The sequence below is a fragment of the Monodon monoceros genome, unplaced genomic scaffold, assembly GCF_005190385.1.
Source record: "Monodon monoceros isolate NGI ecotype Baffin Bay Population unplaced genomic scaffold, NGI_Narwhal_1 Super_Scaffold_14, whole genome shotgun sequence".
Classification (NCBI taxonomy): Eukaryota; Metazoa; Chordata; class Mammalia; order Artiodactyla; family Monodontidae; genus Monodon; species Monodon monoceros.
The window spans coordinates 3191342-3210743 of NW_021703770.1; the positions used below are offsets into that span (position 1 = coordinate 3191342).

General features: G+C 45.4%; 1 protein-coding gene across 1 annotated transcript in view; it reads left to right on the top strand.

The window, feature by feature from the left end:
- The window catches only part of FAM135B (family with sequence similarity 135 member B), a 162699-nt gene that overhangs the window by 114844 nt on the left and 28453 nt on the right, over positions 1-19402 (top strand). Inside the window, exons 7-8 of the mRNA XM_029222947.1 lie at positions 12338-12491; positions 14551-14600. Coding sequence (XP_029078780.1) covers positions 12338-12491; positions 14551-14600 — 204 coding nt within the window. The remainder of the gene's footprint in view (positions 1-12337; positions 12492-14550; positions 14601-19402) is intronic.

Genomic DNA, 19402 nt, shown 5'->3' on the forward strand with positions numbered 1-19402 from the left:
CCCCCCTCTACTGTATCTCACCTAGGCTAATTTGAGATGATGAACCTTACATTTATCATCATGACAAGCAAGAGAGGCCTTCATACTGCCTTATTTTATAGCCCTAAATCTAAACTCGTCTTCAGCCTTATCCCCACATGTATGCTGTGCTACAACCATACTCATTTTCTTTTTTCACTTCTGCAAAAGGTTGTCCTTTACGTGAGCCTTCACATATGTGCCTGGAATTTTCATCCTCCTTTTTTTTAAATAAAAAAACCTGTGTCTTTTAAATTATAGGGTCACCTCTTACATGGCACTTTTCTTGACTGGCCCAAGAATGATACAGATACTTTGTGAGTGTGTGTGTGTGTGTGTGTGTGTGCTGTAGTAGCATTTGTGTATAAATTTATCACAGCACTTCCCAAGCTGCAGCAAAACCATTTATCCCTGTGTGCTGCCTCACACACTGAACTACGAGGGGCTTGAACCCAGAAATCCTGTACCAGTAATCTTTTTACATTTCCTAAGAGCATTTTGCTTAGTGCCTAGCCCAGAAACAACACCCGATCAATGATTCTTGAAGAAAAGTATACAGGATTGACGTGGGCACCATGCTAAATATTTTATGTATGTATATTCTACTCCATTCTAAAATATGGCTGTTTGTAATAATATCAACCATAATTAGGGTCAAAACCACCCAAAACTCTTCTTGAAAGAAGTTTCTCTTGCCTCGGTGTAGAAGTATTACTAAAAGTAACATTTGTGTAAAGGAAATGACAGAGTAGTCCCCAAGGAGAGAAAAACTTGCACTTACTATGATCTCTGTTGAGAGTCAGCAAGGGTCTATCCCCAGGGCATCTGTGACATGGGTTTGGTAAGGTGAAGGCGTACAGATGCTGGAGGTTGGGGTGGGAGACTGGTTTCAGGGTCAGAACAGGCTGGTATCCGGGCAGTTAAAGTCAGGACAAGGAGAAACCATGGGGAGAGGGGCCAGGCTTTGGCCTCTGGATTAGAGAAGCTTTCATAACAGACCCACGGGGCCCACATGTTGAGTTATTGTGAGCTGGGTTGAGAGCAGACTTCCGGCCACAGGTTTCCAGGGCTGATGAGAAGCTCACATCCATCAAGCCCTCCTGTTCTGTGTGGTGCCTGCTTGGTGCCCACCTCTATGTGGGTTCCAGCCCAGTGGAGCTTGTTCCTTCCTCTCTGCTCCTCCTTGAGCTCATCGAATCTTCCCTCCTTTGTACTCCTGTTTCTTTTCACCTCTTGCATCTACCCTTCTCTTGCTTATATCCACAAACAGCAGTGTGCAAGGGGGATAAACCTCCTCCGTGTTTGATCCTGAACGAGCTAAAATCCTATTCCCAAAAGGTGTTTCTGCCAGAGCAGAGAGCCAAGTCTTAACGAATCAGAGGCACCAAGTAAAACAAAGAGGAACGCATCAAATTGAAAGTAACGCCCAGAATGTAACTGATCTCTCCCATTGCCCCCTCTGCCTGTCTCCTGTGACTCTCGAATGTGATCTGATTAGGAGCAAAAATGAGATGATGTTTTATTAACACTAAAATGTTATTAATAAAAATAATAGGAATAACTATAATAATGATAACAATCATCATTATTATTTTATTCATTGTATCTACTATTTATGGAGTGGCCATACGGTACACTTAATATCAACCAGGCTTTTGATTTATTATATAACTAAAGCATGTCATCAATCTTGTATTATAGATGGTATCTCATTCCAAAATTATTTTTAATAGATAGATAGATTCAGCGATTACACATGTGGAATAGAGCCCTGAAGAGGTTACAGTCTGCAAAGCCAGCATTTTAATTCAGGTTGACCCTGACAATGGAGGGCATACTTCTTTCACTCAGCATGTGATCGCTCGTGCTTTTAAAATATCGCACTTAGCGACTGTTCGGGAATTTTTAAAGGCATCCGATTACATGCATCCGATTGAGTTGATGGATAGTATTTAGTTAAGTCAGAGCCTTCTTCAAACTAGACTTTAAAAATAAAGACATTCATCAGAAAGGTGTTTGGGATTTTATGATGATCTGACAACTAAATTGCTTGTTCAGTTTGAGTTGTGTAATGTTCTCAATTAGATTAAATATTAAGCATCCAGTTTGCCAACTGCTAACAAAATTGCTGAACATTGCGCACAGTTTGGGGAAATGCTTTTAATGAAGAAGAGCTGGAAGTAAAATACTAGAAAATCAAAGTGTCAAAAGCTATAAATGTTTTATTGGAGAGATCAGGCATTTTCGAATGTGGGATGTTGCAGTATTTTCTACATCATAGTGATGTAGTGACTCCAGTCACCTTAAAAGAATCTATTGTCTGAGAGTCCTCGTTGGTAGACACAGTTTTCACATGGCCTGTTGATATCATCTGAAGGCTCTGTCTGTAATACTGAAAGTCAAAATCACCTGTATTTGGAAGACTGCAGGGAAATGGGATTCTGTTTCCCCCTTACCCCCTGTTTCTATGCCTCGATCTCTTTAGCTCAGAGAAAAGGGAGGGAGTGTCTGTATAGTGTGGTTGCAGATATGATGGCCAACAACACCACTGTACCTGCTGGGCCCTCTGACATGTCCTTTCTTTGCATGTTAGAACTCTGTCATCTCTCCTCCCATACCTGTAAAGTGGCTCACACCCCCCTCTTCTGTGTTCCTGTAATACAAATACCCATTCTTTGTCAGATGTTCGTTCTCTGCCAGATACTCTTCTAAGTACCCTGCTTCCACTTGCTGTCTTAGTTGCTCCTCATTATACCTCTTGGAGGGAATTGCCCTTATTATTCTTATTTTATCGGTGAGGTGACAATCACAAATTCAGATTGGGCTATATGTCATATCGAAGGTACTCACCGCATTCAGGAGAGTACTAGCAAATAATGAGCAGCCAGTTAACTTCAGACCAGCATTAAAAACAACTCCAGTGTCTAACCGTGGTTCAGCAGTGTGGCAGTGTTAGTGCAGTCGCTTTAGTGGCCTTTACATATAACAGCTTGATCTTGAACCCTGAGGAAAATGCAGCTACTAATGCACAGCAATATTTGATTGCAACGTGGTCATGGACACAATCCAAATTTTACTTAAAATGGGTTCAGATTATTATTGGTCTATACATTTGGATAATATTTTATAGAAAGCTCTCAATTCCTGACACTTTGAGAGATCCACCACTTTGTCTCTTTGTCTATAAAATGAGGACAATAATGACACAGACTTTACAGAGTTGATTTAAAAGCTCTAGGAATACTATGGCTTATTAAGCAAATACTCATTTTGGTTTCTACGATTGCTATGGGCATTCCAATAAAAGCCGGAAGTATCCTGAGCTGGTTTCTCATAGAATTAAACATTCTAATATGACAGTATTGGTGCAGCGGCCTCCCATTTGCCCTAATAATTTCTCAGAACAGCCTGTTTTCTGCAGAGGCTAAGAGAGAGCCAGCGTTCGCTCCGGGGAGGCCGGAATTAATTGTTGGTGGTGCAGGAGTGTGGGCTCTGGGATCAGACGCACCTCATTCAGGTCACACCCATGCCCGTACCCACCATCTGACATTGAGACAGTCATCCCTCACCTCACTTAGAAATGACTCTGGGTGCTCTGTGTGTCTCAGATAAGAAGATTTATAAGGAGCCACATGGGTGTTTGTATGTTTGCTATCAGAACATAGGATCTGTTTTCAATGATGCTCTGCTCTGGTCTGCTTTCCAGGTTCCCTATAGAATGAGCTATATAGAAAGCCCACCAGAAGTACGAGGGGGAAAGACAAGGACCACATTCACCCAAGAGACTTCAGAACTCGAAATAGGAGAGTAATTATACATGCTGACTCTGTGCCTGTCCCAGTGGCAGCTAAAGGAATTTAATACCTTTCGTAATTAAAATCACAAAAGCATAGAATTTTACATGTTTAAGAGACCATAGTGAACCCCTACGGAATCCGAAGTAGAAACATTTACAGTGATCACCACATCCCAAGGCACTGAGACTGACAGCTCACTTGTTCTGCAGATATGTCTGAGTTTATGATCTTGGAACTGGCCTCTTGGGGATGGAAGTATTAATCGCTTGACCCTTCACACGCTACGTAATTGATCCAGTGTATCTGATGGCCATTTCACCTTACTCCTGATGTTTTTCTTATCCCTATTCTTGCTGTCTTGTCTTCAGTTGAGAAGATGTTGATTCTGGGGCATTCAGAATAGTACCCTGTGGGATAACAGACCAAGGCCGTGCTGTTTTGGGATCCTGGACTTGTCTTTTAGTACTTATGGGACCACAGGCCATTTACTTAATGTCTCTGGACCATTCGACTTTTGCAAATTTACATCATGATTTCAACTTCCCTACATGTTTGGAGGGCCAGATGCAATGACTAGTGAGAAGCCAGAGTCATGGAAGAGGGCTCGACATGTGTCTTCCCATCCCCCACTGACAGGCACACTGGCACACGTGTTGTCCATTTCCTCTGTGTCTCTGGGTGCCTGGGAATTGATTCTTGATCAACATGATAAGCCCGACCCTCCATGCCCAGACCCCAGGCTGTCTGTCTAGCATCATCTCCTGCTTTTCTCGCCTGGATTCATTTACCTTAGCCGCATGCTACTGATTATATTTTTCTGCACTTTATTAATTTGTTCCTTCTCTGTCTTTGTTTATGACAGTTTCAGTGCCTTCCCTCATCCCTGCTCTACTTGCCTAGTCTTTCAAGATTCAACTGCAGCACCACCTGTTCTAGGAAACCTTCCCTACCTACGCCTTTCCACACACTCATAGCATCCTGAGGTTTCCGCTAGTATGATGCCTACCACATTGCACTACACTTTTGCATTTGTGTCCCCATTTCTTCTAACTTGAAAATATGTTCTTCCAGGTGGGGGCAGGGTGTGTTAATGTTTGGAGCTCAAGTGTTTAGCACAATGACAGTTACACAGGAAGCACCAGGTATAGAGTAATGAGGATCATGAAGATGAACGGAATTGGACTGACCCCACTGATGAGCTGAAGACACCCAGTGGGGCTCCCAATCATAATACTTCTGATATAAATACACAGTTCTCTAAAGTCAAATGGGTCAACGGCAGCATTCACCCAGATTACGTCATAAGCATCAAAGTAACTTACAAGATGGTTACGAATTATTCAGATTCAATATGTCAACTTATCTAATTACTAATGAGTTATACTTTTTAAAGTTTTAAAGTTTTTAAAGTTTTAAAGTTTTAAATATACTTTTTAAAGTTTTAAAGTTTTAAATACTTTTTAAAGTTTAAAAGTTATACTTTTAAAAGTTTTAAATACTTTTTAAAGTTTTAAATACTTTTTAAAGTTTTAAAGTTTTAAATAAAGTTTCAAAATCTCTTAGTTAGCTAGGAATTGAACAAATTACTAAAGAAAATACCATCACTTAAGCACACCACTGGAAGGATTCACACGGAGTTCTTACTGATAATAAGACTGATGGACTATGTGTTTGTTGTACTTTATAGAAGGCAAAGAACATTTCCCCTTTATCCTCATTCTTGCCCGGAGGACAATTAAGCCACTGTCAGAAGCGTGGAAGCTGAGGAACAGCAAAAGCAGGACTTAACCCCTTGAGCCCAGGTCATTCCTGTAATTCCAAGTCCACTGAATCTTTGTGGAACTCTGTTGCTTTTTCCCACAAAGTGGAAGTAAAAAAAATACCTCACTGTCATTTTGGAGCAATTCGAGTCAGAAAGTATCTTTTTAAAAACTGCCGTTTAAAACAGGCTTATAAACAGAGAGGAAAGAAAACAATAATTAGGAATCAGGAAGGAAAACAATGAACAACAAGGGCTTTGAGGTCTGAGTTTCAGCTACACAATTTGTGCTTGTCTTCTGGACTACAGTAGAGCCGCTGAGCACGCAGGGGCATTAGGTGAGTCCAGTGATTTTCAAAGTTTCTTTATTTTTTTTAACTAAGGACTTCTTTTTCAAATGAATGCTCTGCAGAACCCACCATAAAGCTGCTGTGAACAGAAAAGCTCTGATGAAGTGGGGTCCTCGCCCACGCTGCCCCTTTCTTACTGCTTAAGGTACCCCCAGGATTCCTCCAAATAGTGACTGAAATCCACTGGTCTGTTCTAACCCATCACTGGCCAACTCTTCTTGTTTGCTCCCTCTGTTCCTGAGCACCCCAGGTAGTATGACACAGGGAAGTATTAACGTTAGTGACTTCATCGTCAAAGAGATCAAATCTCCTGCGTGTGATGGGGAACTGATACACAACACCCTCTTCCCCTTAACTGAGTGCTGACCCAATTGGAAAATCAGACAAAATAAGACAAACTAGAATTCAAGCTAAGATGTGAGATTTGGCTTACATCTTTGATCAAGGGGGTTCCCGGACATTGAACTCTAGAATTGACTACTTACTTAATCAGATACAGCCGTGCTAGACAAATGTAGGCCTCCCTTGAAGAACACCTCATCTACCAGGCTTCCCCCAGGGCTGAAGGTGATGGAGATAAATGCCTCTGAGGGAGGACTTGCTACTAAGAGAGGAAGACTCCAGGGAAGAACCTAGTTTCTTATCCCAAACTCACCTTTTGCTCAATAAGTGGGCAGAGCGGAGCTGGGAGTATGATGCTAGTGGATATGCTCCTCCACGCTGCAAACACATCAAGAGTGGAGAAGCAGGGCTTCCCTGGTGGCGCAGTGGTTGAGAGTCCGCCTGCCGATGCAGGGGACGCGGGTTCGTGCCCCGGTCCGGGAAGATCCCACATTCCGCGGAGCGGCTGGGCCCGTGAGCCATGGCCGCTGAGCCTGCGGGTCCGGAGCCTGTGCTCCGCAACGGGAGAGGCCACAGCAGTGAGAGGCCCGCGTACCGCAAAAAAAAAAAAAAAAAAAAAAAAAAAAAAAAGACTAGGAATGTGTGGTTTCCAGTGTCAGACTGTGTCTGCATTGCTGATCCACCTCCCGCATGCCATGAGCCCTGCAAACAAGTTGTTTATCACTCTGGGGGTCAGTCTCCCAGTCTATAAAATGGGGATAAATAATTGTGCTTATCTCATCAGGTTGGCAGAAGAATTAAATAATTAGTACATATAAAACACTTCAACAACGCCTGGTATTTGATAGAGTCAAATAATAAATGTTAGCTGTTTATTAAAGCCGTTGTATTATTATTTTCTTATTGGTTAAAAACAAAGATCATAATGAAAAACTCACTGCATCACCAGGAAGAGGAATTCAGGGGCCAAAAAAATAGTACCAGGCACACAGCAGGCATATACAATGAACAGTAGCTACTGTGAATAGAATTCTAGATTTTGAGGTCTGATTGAGCTTCCATTCCTTTTTCAAAGACACATCCAGAATAGTACAAACCAATTCCATCTGTGCATATTCTCCCGTAACTGTAACACAGAAGATGACTGATATTTCTATACAAAAATGTGTTTTGCCTTTATGGGTGTGTCTGAATTAAATGAAAAGTTATCAATGTTTACCGCATGCTTAGTAAAGATCAGGTTGTGTACATATTTCATATAAAGTATAAATAAGTATATTTCTATAGGACATAAATATCTATAGCATGATTATCGTGGGGGTCTAGCAAATCCAAATTCCAAAATTGCGTGAAAGCTCCACAGTTCTTAAGCAGGGGATGTGAAGGTAATTTGGACCTTCAATCTGGGGCTGTGCTCACCAAGCCCATTTTGTCGTGATGCTGCCAAGACCTCTAGAGGATGCTACAATTCATTCATTCATTCATTCATTCATTCACTGTCCATGTGGTCATTGCATTCTGTGTCCTAGGTGTGTCAGGTTCAAAGACAAATAGCATACTGTCTAACCTCAAAGTGTGCAGGGAGGGTTAGAGAGAGAAATTTACAGAAATAATTGTGGTCTAATGAGGTATGTGCGAGGGACCCAAGAGGAGGGAGCAGTTGAAGAAGGTTCACAAAGAACAGGACATTGACCTGATTCTTGGTGGTGACTTTTAGGCAGCAAGGGGACAGGCCTTGAAAAGAAGGAAAAACAGCTAGTGGACTCTGGAGTGAAACAAGAGGCAGCCGCTGAGCCAGGAGATGTGATCGGGGCTCAAGGCCTTGAATGCCATGCTAAGGAATATGAATTTGATCTCGTAGACAGTGGGAACACAGTGGCGCTGCAGATGAAAGGGAAGACCTGGGCAGTGAGACCCAGGAGAAGGATGTGTCAATAATTAAAGTGAGCAATAGAGAAGACTCAGACAAGGGCAGAGGCAAGAGCATTTTAGAACTTTCAAGACTTCATAACTGGTTCTTGGGGTGAGAAGGAAGTCTGGAGACTAGAGGAACTCGCTGGCTTTCTTGGATGTCGGGCAAGGTGGGTCCGTTAACCAAGACCAGAAGGAAGAGAAGGACCAGGTAAGGGGGGCAGTAATAAGCTCCTTTCAAGGTGCGTGTGTGACAACAGGCAAGCTATCCAATCCGCAGTTTGGAATAGAGCTCTAGAGCCCAGGGCAGTAATTAGATGTAGAGATGCAGACTCATTCGAGAGGCATGTATGCAAAGGTCTGATGTAATGGCAAGGTACCTCTGTTAGGTAATAAATGAATGAGAAAGCAAAACTTCTAACATTTAACAAGTACTTAATATAAACCAGGCACTATACTAAACACTTTAACTTTATTATTATCCCCACTTTTCATGTTAGGAAACTGACATCTCAGGTGTTGAGGACCAACCGAGTCACGGTGATAGTCCGCAAGCGAGGAATAGACCCTATTTGACTCCAGACTCTGTGTTCTAACCAAGCTTTATCCCTGCACAGCTCCCAGAAGACTTCCATTCAGTTAAAATCCATTTGCAGGTTTCTATGTGGATGACCACTGAGGTTTGAGCTACATAATCCATAGACCCATTTCCAGAGGCCATCAGCGGGTGGGTCCTAATTGAAAAAGATTTTCCTTTTAGCGCACCCTGACTTTACACTGAGGCATCACGTAAGTCTGTGTTTTACCTGAGTGGTGGTGTTTAATCCTACACAGCGACCCTAACAGCCGGGTTACTATCATCCCCTTTTTACAGGTGTTGCACAGATGATGCCGTGGGGTGGGCCCTGGTCAGGAGCCTTCCGTTGTGAGTTTACACACAGCCTGTGTTCTGCTTACCCTGCATGAATCTGTCGTATTATTTAGGGTTTCCTTTCCAGACTGTTGAAAAGGAGTGATGCTAAAGCGTTCTTTCTTTGTGCTGGGGAGATTGGGCAGGGCTTTTCAATCCACTTCATGCAGTTCTAATGGGGGGGCATTGGCTGCTCAATGCTGGCTCTGGAGGCCTGGAGGGCCGGCTAATGGGATTTTCTGTGGCAAATCATTCACTTTCTAAAAGCCGTGCTGTTGAGTGTTTATGGAAAATGGCACTGGTTTTGTTTATGATAATCTCCAGCCATATGTTTTTAGGATTTCTCTTTGGATTAACACTTAGACTTCATATTATGTCAATAATCATATCAAATCAGCCTTATGACGATTCTCCAACATTTTCTTTATGTCTCTCTCGAAAAATCCATATGCTGTTGGTGTCTAGTCTTAAAAGTGAAACTTAATAACATACTTTGTAGATCCCTTGCCCTCTTCCATGGGTCTTGGAGCACTGTCAAAAGGAGGCGTTGGTGATAAGAAAATGCAGTTGGGAGCAGGTAGCAGGACCAGAAATTGGAGGGTTCAGGGGTGTTTGAGGTAAACAGGCTGTGGACTCAGAGCTGCGAGATCTGATGCCTTTGTTAATCCTCTGTCTGCTTTCAGTTCTGCTTAGCCACAGGTAATGGAGTCACTGCAGGACTTGTATTAATGCCTATGTCAAAGTGAGCAGACCTAGCGGAGCTGCTGTCCTCTGCCAGCCATGCTTTTCAAAGGCACACATGGCAGATGACAGAGGCCTGCCTTCACTGAGCACGTGAACTTGAGAATCCTTTCTGCTGCGGCCAAAGCACAGTGACTCGTACAGCTCGCTAGATTCTCTGAGCCACAGTCTTCAATCTATGAAATGGGAATTGGAGTTGCTATCACTTCTTTGGTCACTTCAAGGTATAAGCGATAAAAATGAGTAGCCAAGAAATACCCAGAGCATTTTTCAACGTGAGTGTCTCTCTGTGCTTTTAGGACATATACGTATATAAGCGCACATATATACACATAGGTGCGTATGCATATAAAAGCTTTGTAGAAGGATGTACAAGAAAATTATTGAACTCTAGGGAATAGGAAACTTTATATTGTGTTTCCTTTGGTAATACTGAGATTTTTACCATATCTGTATTCTATTTTGAACACATATTAGAATATCTGCCTTATAAGGTGATAAGTATCCACTGAGATACAGTATGATGGGAATATCTAGATGTTTCATGAATAGTGGATTCTTTCTTGCTCTATAGACCTGGGGAGTCCAACACACACACCCTGCTATGCACAAGCTTTGCTGGTCTTCCTACAACTGTACTGACTTCTGATCTTAATAGGAAAGATGAGAAATGGGAATATGCAAGTTACCCTGAGTGCCTGGCAACCACAGATGTCCTGACCGAATTTTCTGCTTATGAAACGGAAAAGTCTTTTTATGACAAGGCTTGTTGAATGTCTCTGTTATGTTCAAATCAGAAGGGACCTCATAACGTAAAGCCAGGTTTAATTTGAGGCACTGGGGAGTGAAGGATGCTGTTGAGACTTTCTCCGGGGAGTTCTGTGGTGCCCAGTTTCTATCTTCAGGCCTGAATCACTCCTTCCTCATTCTACCAAGGGTGATGGTGGCCAACTGCATATGGCCAAGTCCCTCTCTGGAAATTGCCCTGTCTGGGAGAGCTGCCGACCAAGGTCACACCTCTTCCCCGAGGTAACCCATGCCCAGTGACAGTCAGTGCATGGGTACAAAGACCTGGCCCCTGTCTCAAGGCCAGACAGCTGCAGGTCCAGAGCTCCCCCTGGGATCGACTGAGGTCCCTGTGCCTGCATGACAGCGCACTGTACCTCCTCCCTCTGCCCCACCCTACTCTCCCATGGCCGTTGCTCCCAAGAGCACACGCCATGACCTTCCTGCAGGCCAATCTGTGTCTTGCAGTCTTTCTCCCAGGGAACGAATCTAAGACCGTCTCAGAGTGAGGTGACGGCAGACCTGAGACTTCCATCCAGTTTTCCTAATTTGTACCACCTTGCATGCCATGACCCAACTATCATGATGCAGTGATGAGAGGGAATATAATTATACCCACCATTGTCTGCCTTCATGGCACCACTGGGGGTACAGATGGAGTTCAGGTGGCTCCTGACCCTTATCAGACCTGTCCTGCCCCCATGGGACCAACTCAACCCTCTTAGATGGCAGCAAAGAAAAAAGGAAACAAAGGAAGCAAGAGGCTGCCACATCGACAACTATGCAAGTCAACTCACAGAAACCAAGAGGACGCAACTCCACCAACACTGCACCTGGCGCTTCTCCCAGCAGGACAGGCTAGGAAGCCCTGGATGGATCATGAACAGACATTTGCTTGCCCTCCTCTTATCCACGTGAGCAATAGATTCCTACATCCATGGAATTCTCCAGCTTACTACTCAGTGCCTCCCTTTTTCTGCCCAAACCCATCCTGGTGAGATTTCCTTCTTCTGTTCTTAAAACAAATCCTTCCTGAAATTCACCCCAAGCCATCCTTCTCTAGTGGGGTTGCAGGAAAGTCAGAACTGTCCTGGTCCTTCTTTTTCATCATGTCTGGGCCTCCAAGTAAACTGTAGACTTAAGCATCTTTTCCTCATCAGACAAATGACACGTGTGGAATTCTACTGCTGTAATGCGTCCTACAGCTACCAACACAGTAGAATGTACAGAGCATTCTCACGCTGCGTGGGCACATCCACAGTCTCTTACACTTTCAATACTGAGAACTGCAACTCACAACTGCTTCCCATTTTACAGCAAAGCACTTTTCTCCTTCTCAGCACCGTGTGCTATTCATCCATCAGTACAAAGGTCTTTCTAAATGCCTCATCTCCCTGTGAAAAGGAGCCCACCTCAGTCTGTCCCATGGCTTCTTCTTACAGTGGCAAGAGAAGGAGGCTTGTAAGTGGGTGACATCCAGTTGCCCCAAACCTGCGAGGTCTGTGTCCACATCATCACCATCGTCTAATATTATTATTACTATTATTATTTTAATTTGAACACAGTAAGATAGAGGCTTGGCCAGTTTCAGTGGTCTCCCCCTACAGAGGGAGAGGGAAGACATTCCAACTCTTCTGTTGGCATCTTGAAGCGCTTCCCAGTTTTGCTCAGGACCTGGCCGCGTGGGATAGCCGTCAGCTTGCGTTTCTGTTTTGCCCTGCAGGGGAGCTTCTACGTGCCCTCTGACAACTGCATGCAGCATGCTTACAAGTGGCACCGGGACGTGTGCTTCCTGCTCTTACACGCCTACCGGGGACTCCGTGCCTACTTCCTGACCATCATGAGGGACATCCCTGAGCTGCCACGCATGGAGCTGGGTAAGGGGCTGGGCACAGGGGAAAACTCACCCCAGCAGCCGACCGAACTTCCTCTTTTGGACTGGGGCTCGAGAAAACTCAGCATGCTTTTGTAAATGTCACAGTAGCAAGCACCGTTTCAGATTTTTTTTTTGTATTCGACATCACTCTAGCCGGAGAAAATCTTGGACGTGCCAATGCAGGGAGAAAGGACGCAAGCACCCCGAGTCGCATTCATTTACTCATTCATTCATCCACAAAGCATTTATTAAGCACCTACTACCCACCTGGTGCTATGGGTACATAATGTGGAGTTGCTGTCTAAGGGAAAATGCCTGTTTACAGCCTTTTTCTTAATTAGGCTGTAGTTACTGTATTGCAACTTACAAGAGTATAAAACAGTCCTACATTTATATATGTAGGTATTTCTACATATATATATATGTCATCCGGATGACATTAGCAAGCTCTCAGTAGTCACCATATTTGGTTTTGGTTTTCTGGGGATGAATCGCTTCTTGTCCATCATCAGACATCATGGTCGTTGGGCCTCATCCCTCTTGATTGACAGATGGTGGAACTGAAGCTCAGAGAGGTGAAATGACTGCTCAGGGTCCCAGTGTGTGGCACAACAAGGCAGGAGCACAGAGGTTCTTCAGTGATGCCCGGGGCAGAGTCTTTATATCGGGTCACACTCATTTACAGCAGGTGGTGGGTTGTGGTTTTGCTCAAAGTCCTCTAATGAGGCCCTTTGCCCCTAGAACAGAAGCCAGGTCCTTAGCCTGGTATTCAAGGATAGTAACAATCCTGCCGGGAAGGAACCTCAACTTCCCTCCCTGCACCCTGAGACCTTCCTTGTGGAGATAATCATGCTCTGGCAGTATTGATGGCCTTGTGCATTATCCGTTATTACACTGAACACACCACACAGCAATCATTTATTTGCATGTTTCTCTTCCCCGCTAGACTGGGGGTCTTGGAGGGCAGAAGACCCCCAGATCCCTCACACACAGTGCTTGGCGCACAGGCTGAAGGAGTAGGGGCAACGTTGTTGTTGTTGCATGGATTTCTGGTACCGTCTTACCATCTGGCTTTGTCAGCTCTAATGCCCTCTTTGAAGCATGTGATCTTGGAGTTGAAATTTTTCAGGTCAGATGCACTCACAGGAGACCCACACAGTTCAGAGCCAGTTTAGCTCAGGGGTAGAATGAAAACAGTGTCTTAGCAGTTGGCTTCTTGCTTTGACTTTTTTTTTTTTTTTTTTTAACCCAAAGGAACTGAATTTATTTGTTCATTCACTCACTCACCATATTTTTGTTGAATGTTTACGGTGTACCAGGCACTGTGCCAGACCCCAAGCGCACAGCCATGATCAGTGATAAAAGTGCATTATGCCTCGTGGGGCTCACAGAGCTGAGGACAGCTGCTGGACGGGCAGCATGCGCTCATCCGTGAGCGTCGGCCACATGCAAGGTCTGACCACAGCCTCATGGAACTAGGGGAAAGTTCAAACACAGGCAAAGCTGAGACCGGGAAACCACAAGTGGCCAGAGTCCACCCCGTTCAAGCTATAAGACGGCGAGGTTGCGGGCTTCTCTGTAGCCGGTGTGGAAGACTGGGACGAGTTGGTGGCGCTGAGCAGTGGTCTTAGCTCTGCTACCCCACTTCCCTAGACTTCTGAACATCCACCTGTATGAAGGACATACAGATCTAGGTCCTAGATGTGTCACACAGACGTGTGTGTACGTGTGCGTGCCTGCACGTGCTACATACCCGCAAAAGCACAACAGAATGTGGAATCGCTTTGGACCACACAAAGTGAACGTGGGGCTCTCCTGTTTCTCAGAAATGCATCCATGGAACAATGTTGACCTTTATCTAGCGTCAACACATGGCTCCAAATCACCCTCTTTATAAACAGGACCCTTTAGACAGAATAGAGAAGGAAAGTCCACAGAAGCTGTATTTTTTTCTGTGACGTCAATGCCGACTTGAAATCTGTGCTCCGTTCATTCCGTTAACAAATTCTGCATTTCAGTGTGTGTCCATTTAATTGTGTGGGTTTTTTTTTCTTTCCTAGAGTCACTTGCTGTTGAAGAAACACTCTCTCAGCTGTGCTCAGAGCTACAGGTAATTAGGAAACTGACTCCTTAGTTCTGAATGGCAGTAGTTATGTGGGGCAAACATAGTTGCTTGCTTGGTGTAGAAATCAGAGATGAAAAGACACGACTGGTTACCTCACGTTAGATCTTAAACTGAAGAAATACTCTTCCATCCACTGCTCTAAATCATTGTGTCTCTTAGACACCTGTCGTGTGCCTGGCCATGTGCTAGATATTTTGAAAAACACCAAACAGGTTAACGGGTCTTGGTTTCCCTGACATTCACACTTTTTATTTGTCCATTAACCATGCATCTAACAAACGTTTATTGACTACGGGCTATGTGCTTCTCACGGAGGGTGACAGAAACCTTGCACCTGTGCTCAGGTGGCTCACACGTGGCAGGAGGCCAGCTCCCATTAACATGATGATTTTGAAAACAGTGCTTTGCATTTGCCCAAAGTTCATCAATCACGTATTAAGAGTATGTGCTTAGTGAGTACTTGGCAAATGCATGCTGTTCTGTTATTTACAATCTCTGGAACACTTTCACATCCCATTGCGTTGGATGGTCTGGGTGAGCACTGCTATCCTCATGTAACGAGAGTCAGATGAGATGGAAAGGAGTGTGTAGCTCAGGGTCGGTGACACAGCTAATCCATGCTCAGAGCAGGACTCATGAGACTGTCTCGTTGCAAACTGACGTTTCTATCTTTTAAAACCACTGTTTCTCATCCCTGGCCTCTCAGTAGAAACACATTTGGACTTTAGACGCACCCTGGCCTGGGTCCCATCTAAACTGGTTGAAACAGAGTAGATGGGAGTAGAGCTCAGGGATTTGCATTTTCATTACAAGTTCCCCAGATGAATCAAAACCACAATGAGATAGCATCTCACACCTGTTAAATAGCTCTCATCAAAAAGACAAGGGGTAAGTGCTGGCGAGGGTGTGGAGAAAAGGGAACCCTCGTGCACTGTTGGTGGGAATGAAAATCTGTGCAGCCACTGTGGAGAACAGTATGGAGGCTCCTCAAAAAATTAAAAAATAGAACTACCATACGATCTAGCAATCCCAGTTCTGGGTATTTATTTGAAGGAAATGAAATCGCTATCTTGAAGAGGTATCTGCACCCCCATGTCCACTGTAGCATTATATACAATAGCCAAGACATGGAAGAAACCTGAGTGTCCACCCAAAGGCGTAAAGAAAATGCAGTGTGTCTGTACGCAGTGGTATAGTATACAGCCATCAAAAAGAAGGGAATCTTGCCATTTGTGACAACATGGATGAACCTTGAGGGCATGACGCTAAGTGAAATAAGTCATTCAGAGAAAGACAAATACTGTATTATCTCACATATATTTGGAATCTAAAAACAAAAAAAAGCTCATAGAAACAGAGACCATATTGGTGATTGCCAGGGGCGATGGGGGGAGGTGAGGGAAATGGGGGGAGGTGGTCAAAAGGTATAAGCCTCCAGTTATAAGTAAGTTCTGGGGATACAGCATGGTGATTATAGGTAACAGTACTGTATTATATATTTTAAATTTACCAAGGGAGTAGATCCTAAAAGTTCTCATCACAAGGAAAAGAAAATTGTAACTATGTGAGGTGATAGGTGTATTAAGTGACCGTATTGTGGCCGTCATGTCGCAGCATGTACATGTATCATTATGCTGTACCCCTGAAACGTACAAATGCACCAGGGGTCCCCCCACTGCAGCCTGCGAGTGCAGGGGGAGACATGGATATGTCCCCATGCGTTTGGCCACAAGCAGACACAGAGGAGCATCATGGTCCCTGAACCACTAAGGGATGGACCGGGGGCCTGAACCCAAGGCCATCTGCGAGCCACCGCAATATTGATGCATCTGGTCCCTGCAGTGGTTCAGGCCACAGCTCAGGCTACCAATGAGTTCTTAGATATATTTCATGAAAACCCAGTGGGTTGCCTGCTTCCTTTGGTACCGGCCCCCAAACTGCAGGGAAAAGGCCCCTGGTTTTGAGTGACCGTGTTGCCTCAGGCTTTATTTGGTACAAAGCAACCAAATTAGCTGACTGCTGCAGGGATGCAGCTGGGTGACACGGAGGGAAAGGGGGAGTCTGGGAGGAGCACAGCCTGGTCTGCGGTTTTTTAAAGGGCTGGCCTGGTGCTGGGAGTGAAAGAAACAAAGCTTCCTCCCTGCCCCCCGCCTCCCCAAAAGGCACATTCACAGCCCACAGAACTTTTAGAGGCAGGACATCGCCACCTAGTGGTCAACCAAGCACATGGTCACAAAAGCATCCGTCTCAAGGACGGATTGGACAGTGGAAACTGTTTCAGGTGATTTAAGACAATTTGAAAACATAGAGCTCTACACTCATGGAGTAGTTCATCTGCACCTTTACTCTGTGTGAATCTTATACACATTTCTTAAGCACCTACGGTGTGCCAGCTACTCTGCTATTTGTTGGGAATACAACAGAGATGGCAGAGAGCTCCCCAGGACTAACAGCCTGGGGTGAAACAGATTTGTTCACACAGGAGGCGGGAGCTCTCAATAGCATCAGTGCTGGACCAGGAAGTGTAAGACGAGGGGCCTGTGTGAGCACCGGAGGCTCTAGGTGGCATTAGGAGTGAGGCGGGGAGGGAACAACCATGCAAAGCCAGGGCGAGACTGGGCCTGACGGAAGCACCATGGAGGCTCGGGGCCCAGGACGGCTGCAGAGGGAGCCTTTGAAGCCAGTTTTGGGGGTCTGGGCTGGAAAGGTGATTGGAGCCCATGATCAGGATTCCCGCTGTGCAGCCTGATTAGAAAAGGGATGGCGTGTGCTCTCCGTAACAGGTGAAAAGGTTCTAAGGAAACTCAGCCACGTGCTTTGGTACAGCAAACAGGTTCAAATCATGTTGAGTGTCTACCAGACAGCAATGGAAAAATCCTGGTGTCTGAGTCCTACCCTCAGAGATGGGCCCAAACGCTTTACGGTCTCCCAGTGATTCAGTGTGCAGCCAGGAGTAAGGCCCATGGTGAGAGAACGCGGTAGCTCAGGGTGTATAAAGCAGGCTTTTCTCCACCTGACACCTGCTTACCTTGAAGACACAACGCAGGCATCACCTCCTCCGGGAAGCCTTCCATGACCCTTTCACAGCACTCAGGACCTATCGCTTTCATAGTACTTTGTAGGTCTAACTATCGAAATAAATAGCTGTAACTGGACCATGTGCCCCTTCCAGGACTGGACATATTTATCTTTGGCTTCCCAGAGCTCAGCATACTCCAAGCTCAGACTTCAGTAAACAGAGCAAGGGGCGGAGGTGGTGAGTAAATGAGCAAAGGAGCGTGGCTAGACCCAGATGAAAAGCACGGCGGGGGGGGGGGGCTGTATATTTTTCAGGAGCTTCACCTGAAATGGCACTGGGTCCAGACTGCCTCCTTGTCAGCGTGAAGGGCTTCTCGTTTTCTTGCCAGAGAGACCCTTCCACACCCATCATCTCTACCTGAACAGGCCCAGGCCCCTGTGAGAGCGGGAAAGTCCTCTTGTGGCTTAATTAGAAGCTTCCTCAATCTTATCTGGAACCATTGCTGTCATCAACTCGGGGAAGAAAATAATGCTCCCAAAGACACATTTAATGAATGGCTTTTCCTTTCCTCTCTGGGGGCTGAGCTCAGAATTCACGCTGTGTTTGCCAGAATTGCTGGAGTGGACAGTGGGGAGAGCCGTGGGTATCAGGGCGAGAAGGCCAGTAAAGGAAGTCCAGTTCCTAAGGCACGGGTGCCTCTCACTGATGCCAAGTCACCAGCTGACTCAATAAAGAGTTACCCAGTTTCCATCATCCATCAGCCACGGTATAGGTACCGAGAATACTGAGAAGGCTAAAGCTTGGGTTGCAGGCAAAGGAGGGTACCAAAGCACCATATGGCAAGTGGTACCATGAGAGTAGTCTGTGCAAGGTCAAGTAGACCGCAAGGAGAAGGGAGGCTAGGCTTACACGTGGCACATGGTAGAAGTTCTGAAAGAACCATCAGGAACAAGAGTGACTGCACGGGCTTCTGAAACAGTTACCTGGTGGAGAACAGACAAGTCTGAAGTGGTGAAGAGAGGGAGAAAGGAGATTGGAAGAGGCAGCAGGCATTCCAAGGAGAACGTGCAGCCCGATCAAGGCCCTGGTGCTTGGAAAGAGCTGTGTGTTCAGGTTGGTGTGGCCGGAGCCATGGGCAGCGCTGCGCCAGAGGGAAGGCCGGGAACGTTGTCGGGGCAGAAAGGTGTCCGGTGCTGGTGCAGGAGCTTGGCGTCTATTAGTGAGGGTAACGTGTTGGAGAATGTAAAGATAAGCCACTGATAGACCATCTAAAAGCCTTACTCTCCAGCCTCGAGGTTTTCCAGTGGCCAGTCACATCCCCGACTCTCTCCAACCCAATCCTTCCTTTTCTGCCTCTTAACACTTTGGGCCGTGGATTATGGGACTGAACCAAGAGTGGGCGTTCCATGTTTGGTCCCTGTCTCCCAACAGAGCCAGTGATGGAAACAGTGCTTCCATCAGAAGACAGGGTCATTCTCTCGTTTTGGAGTTTTGTAGCTTGTGTTGTCACCAAAGACTGATCTTTCCTCTTGGAAGAAGCAGCTTAGAGACGCTACAGGTGAATGATGCCTTGTACCCGGAAGCTAGTCATTAATTACAAAGCTGCAATACCCAACAATTAAAGAGCCTTACAGAGTGTCAAATTCCTTCTTCTCTGTTTCTCTTTTCTTTCTTTTTTTTTTTTTTTTTTTTTGGGGTCCGGGGCCCCCTCCCTTTTGTGGCCTCCCCCGGTGGGGAGCCAGGCCCCGGGACGCGCAGGCTCCGCGGC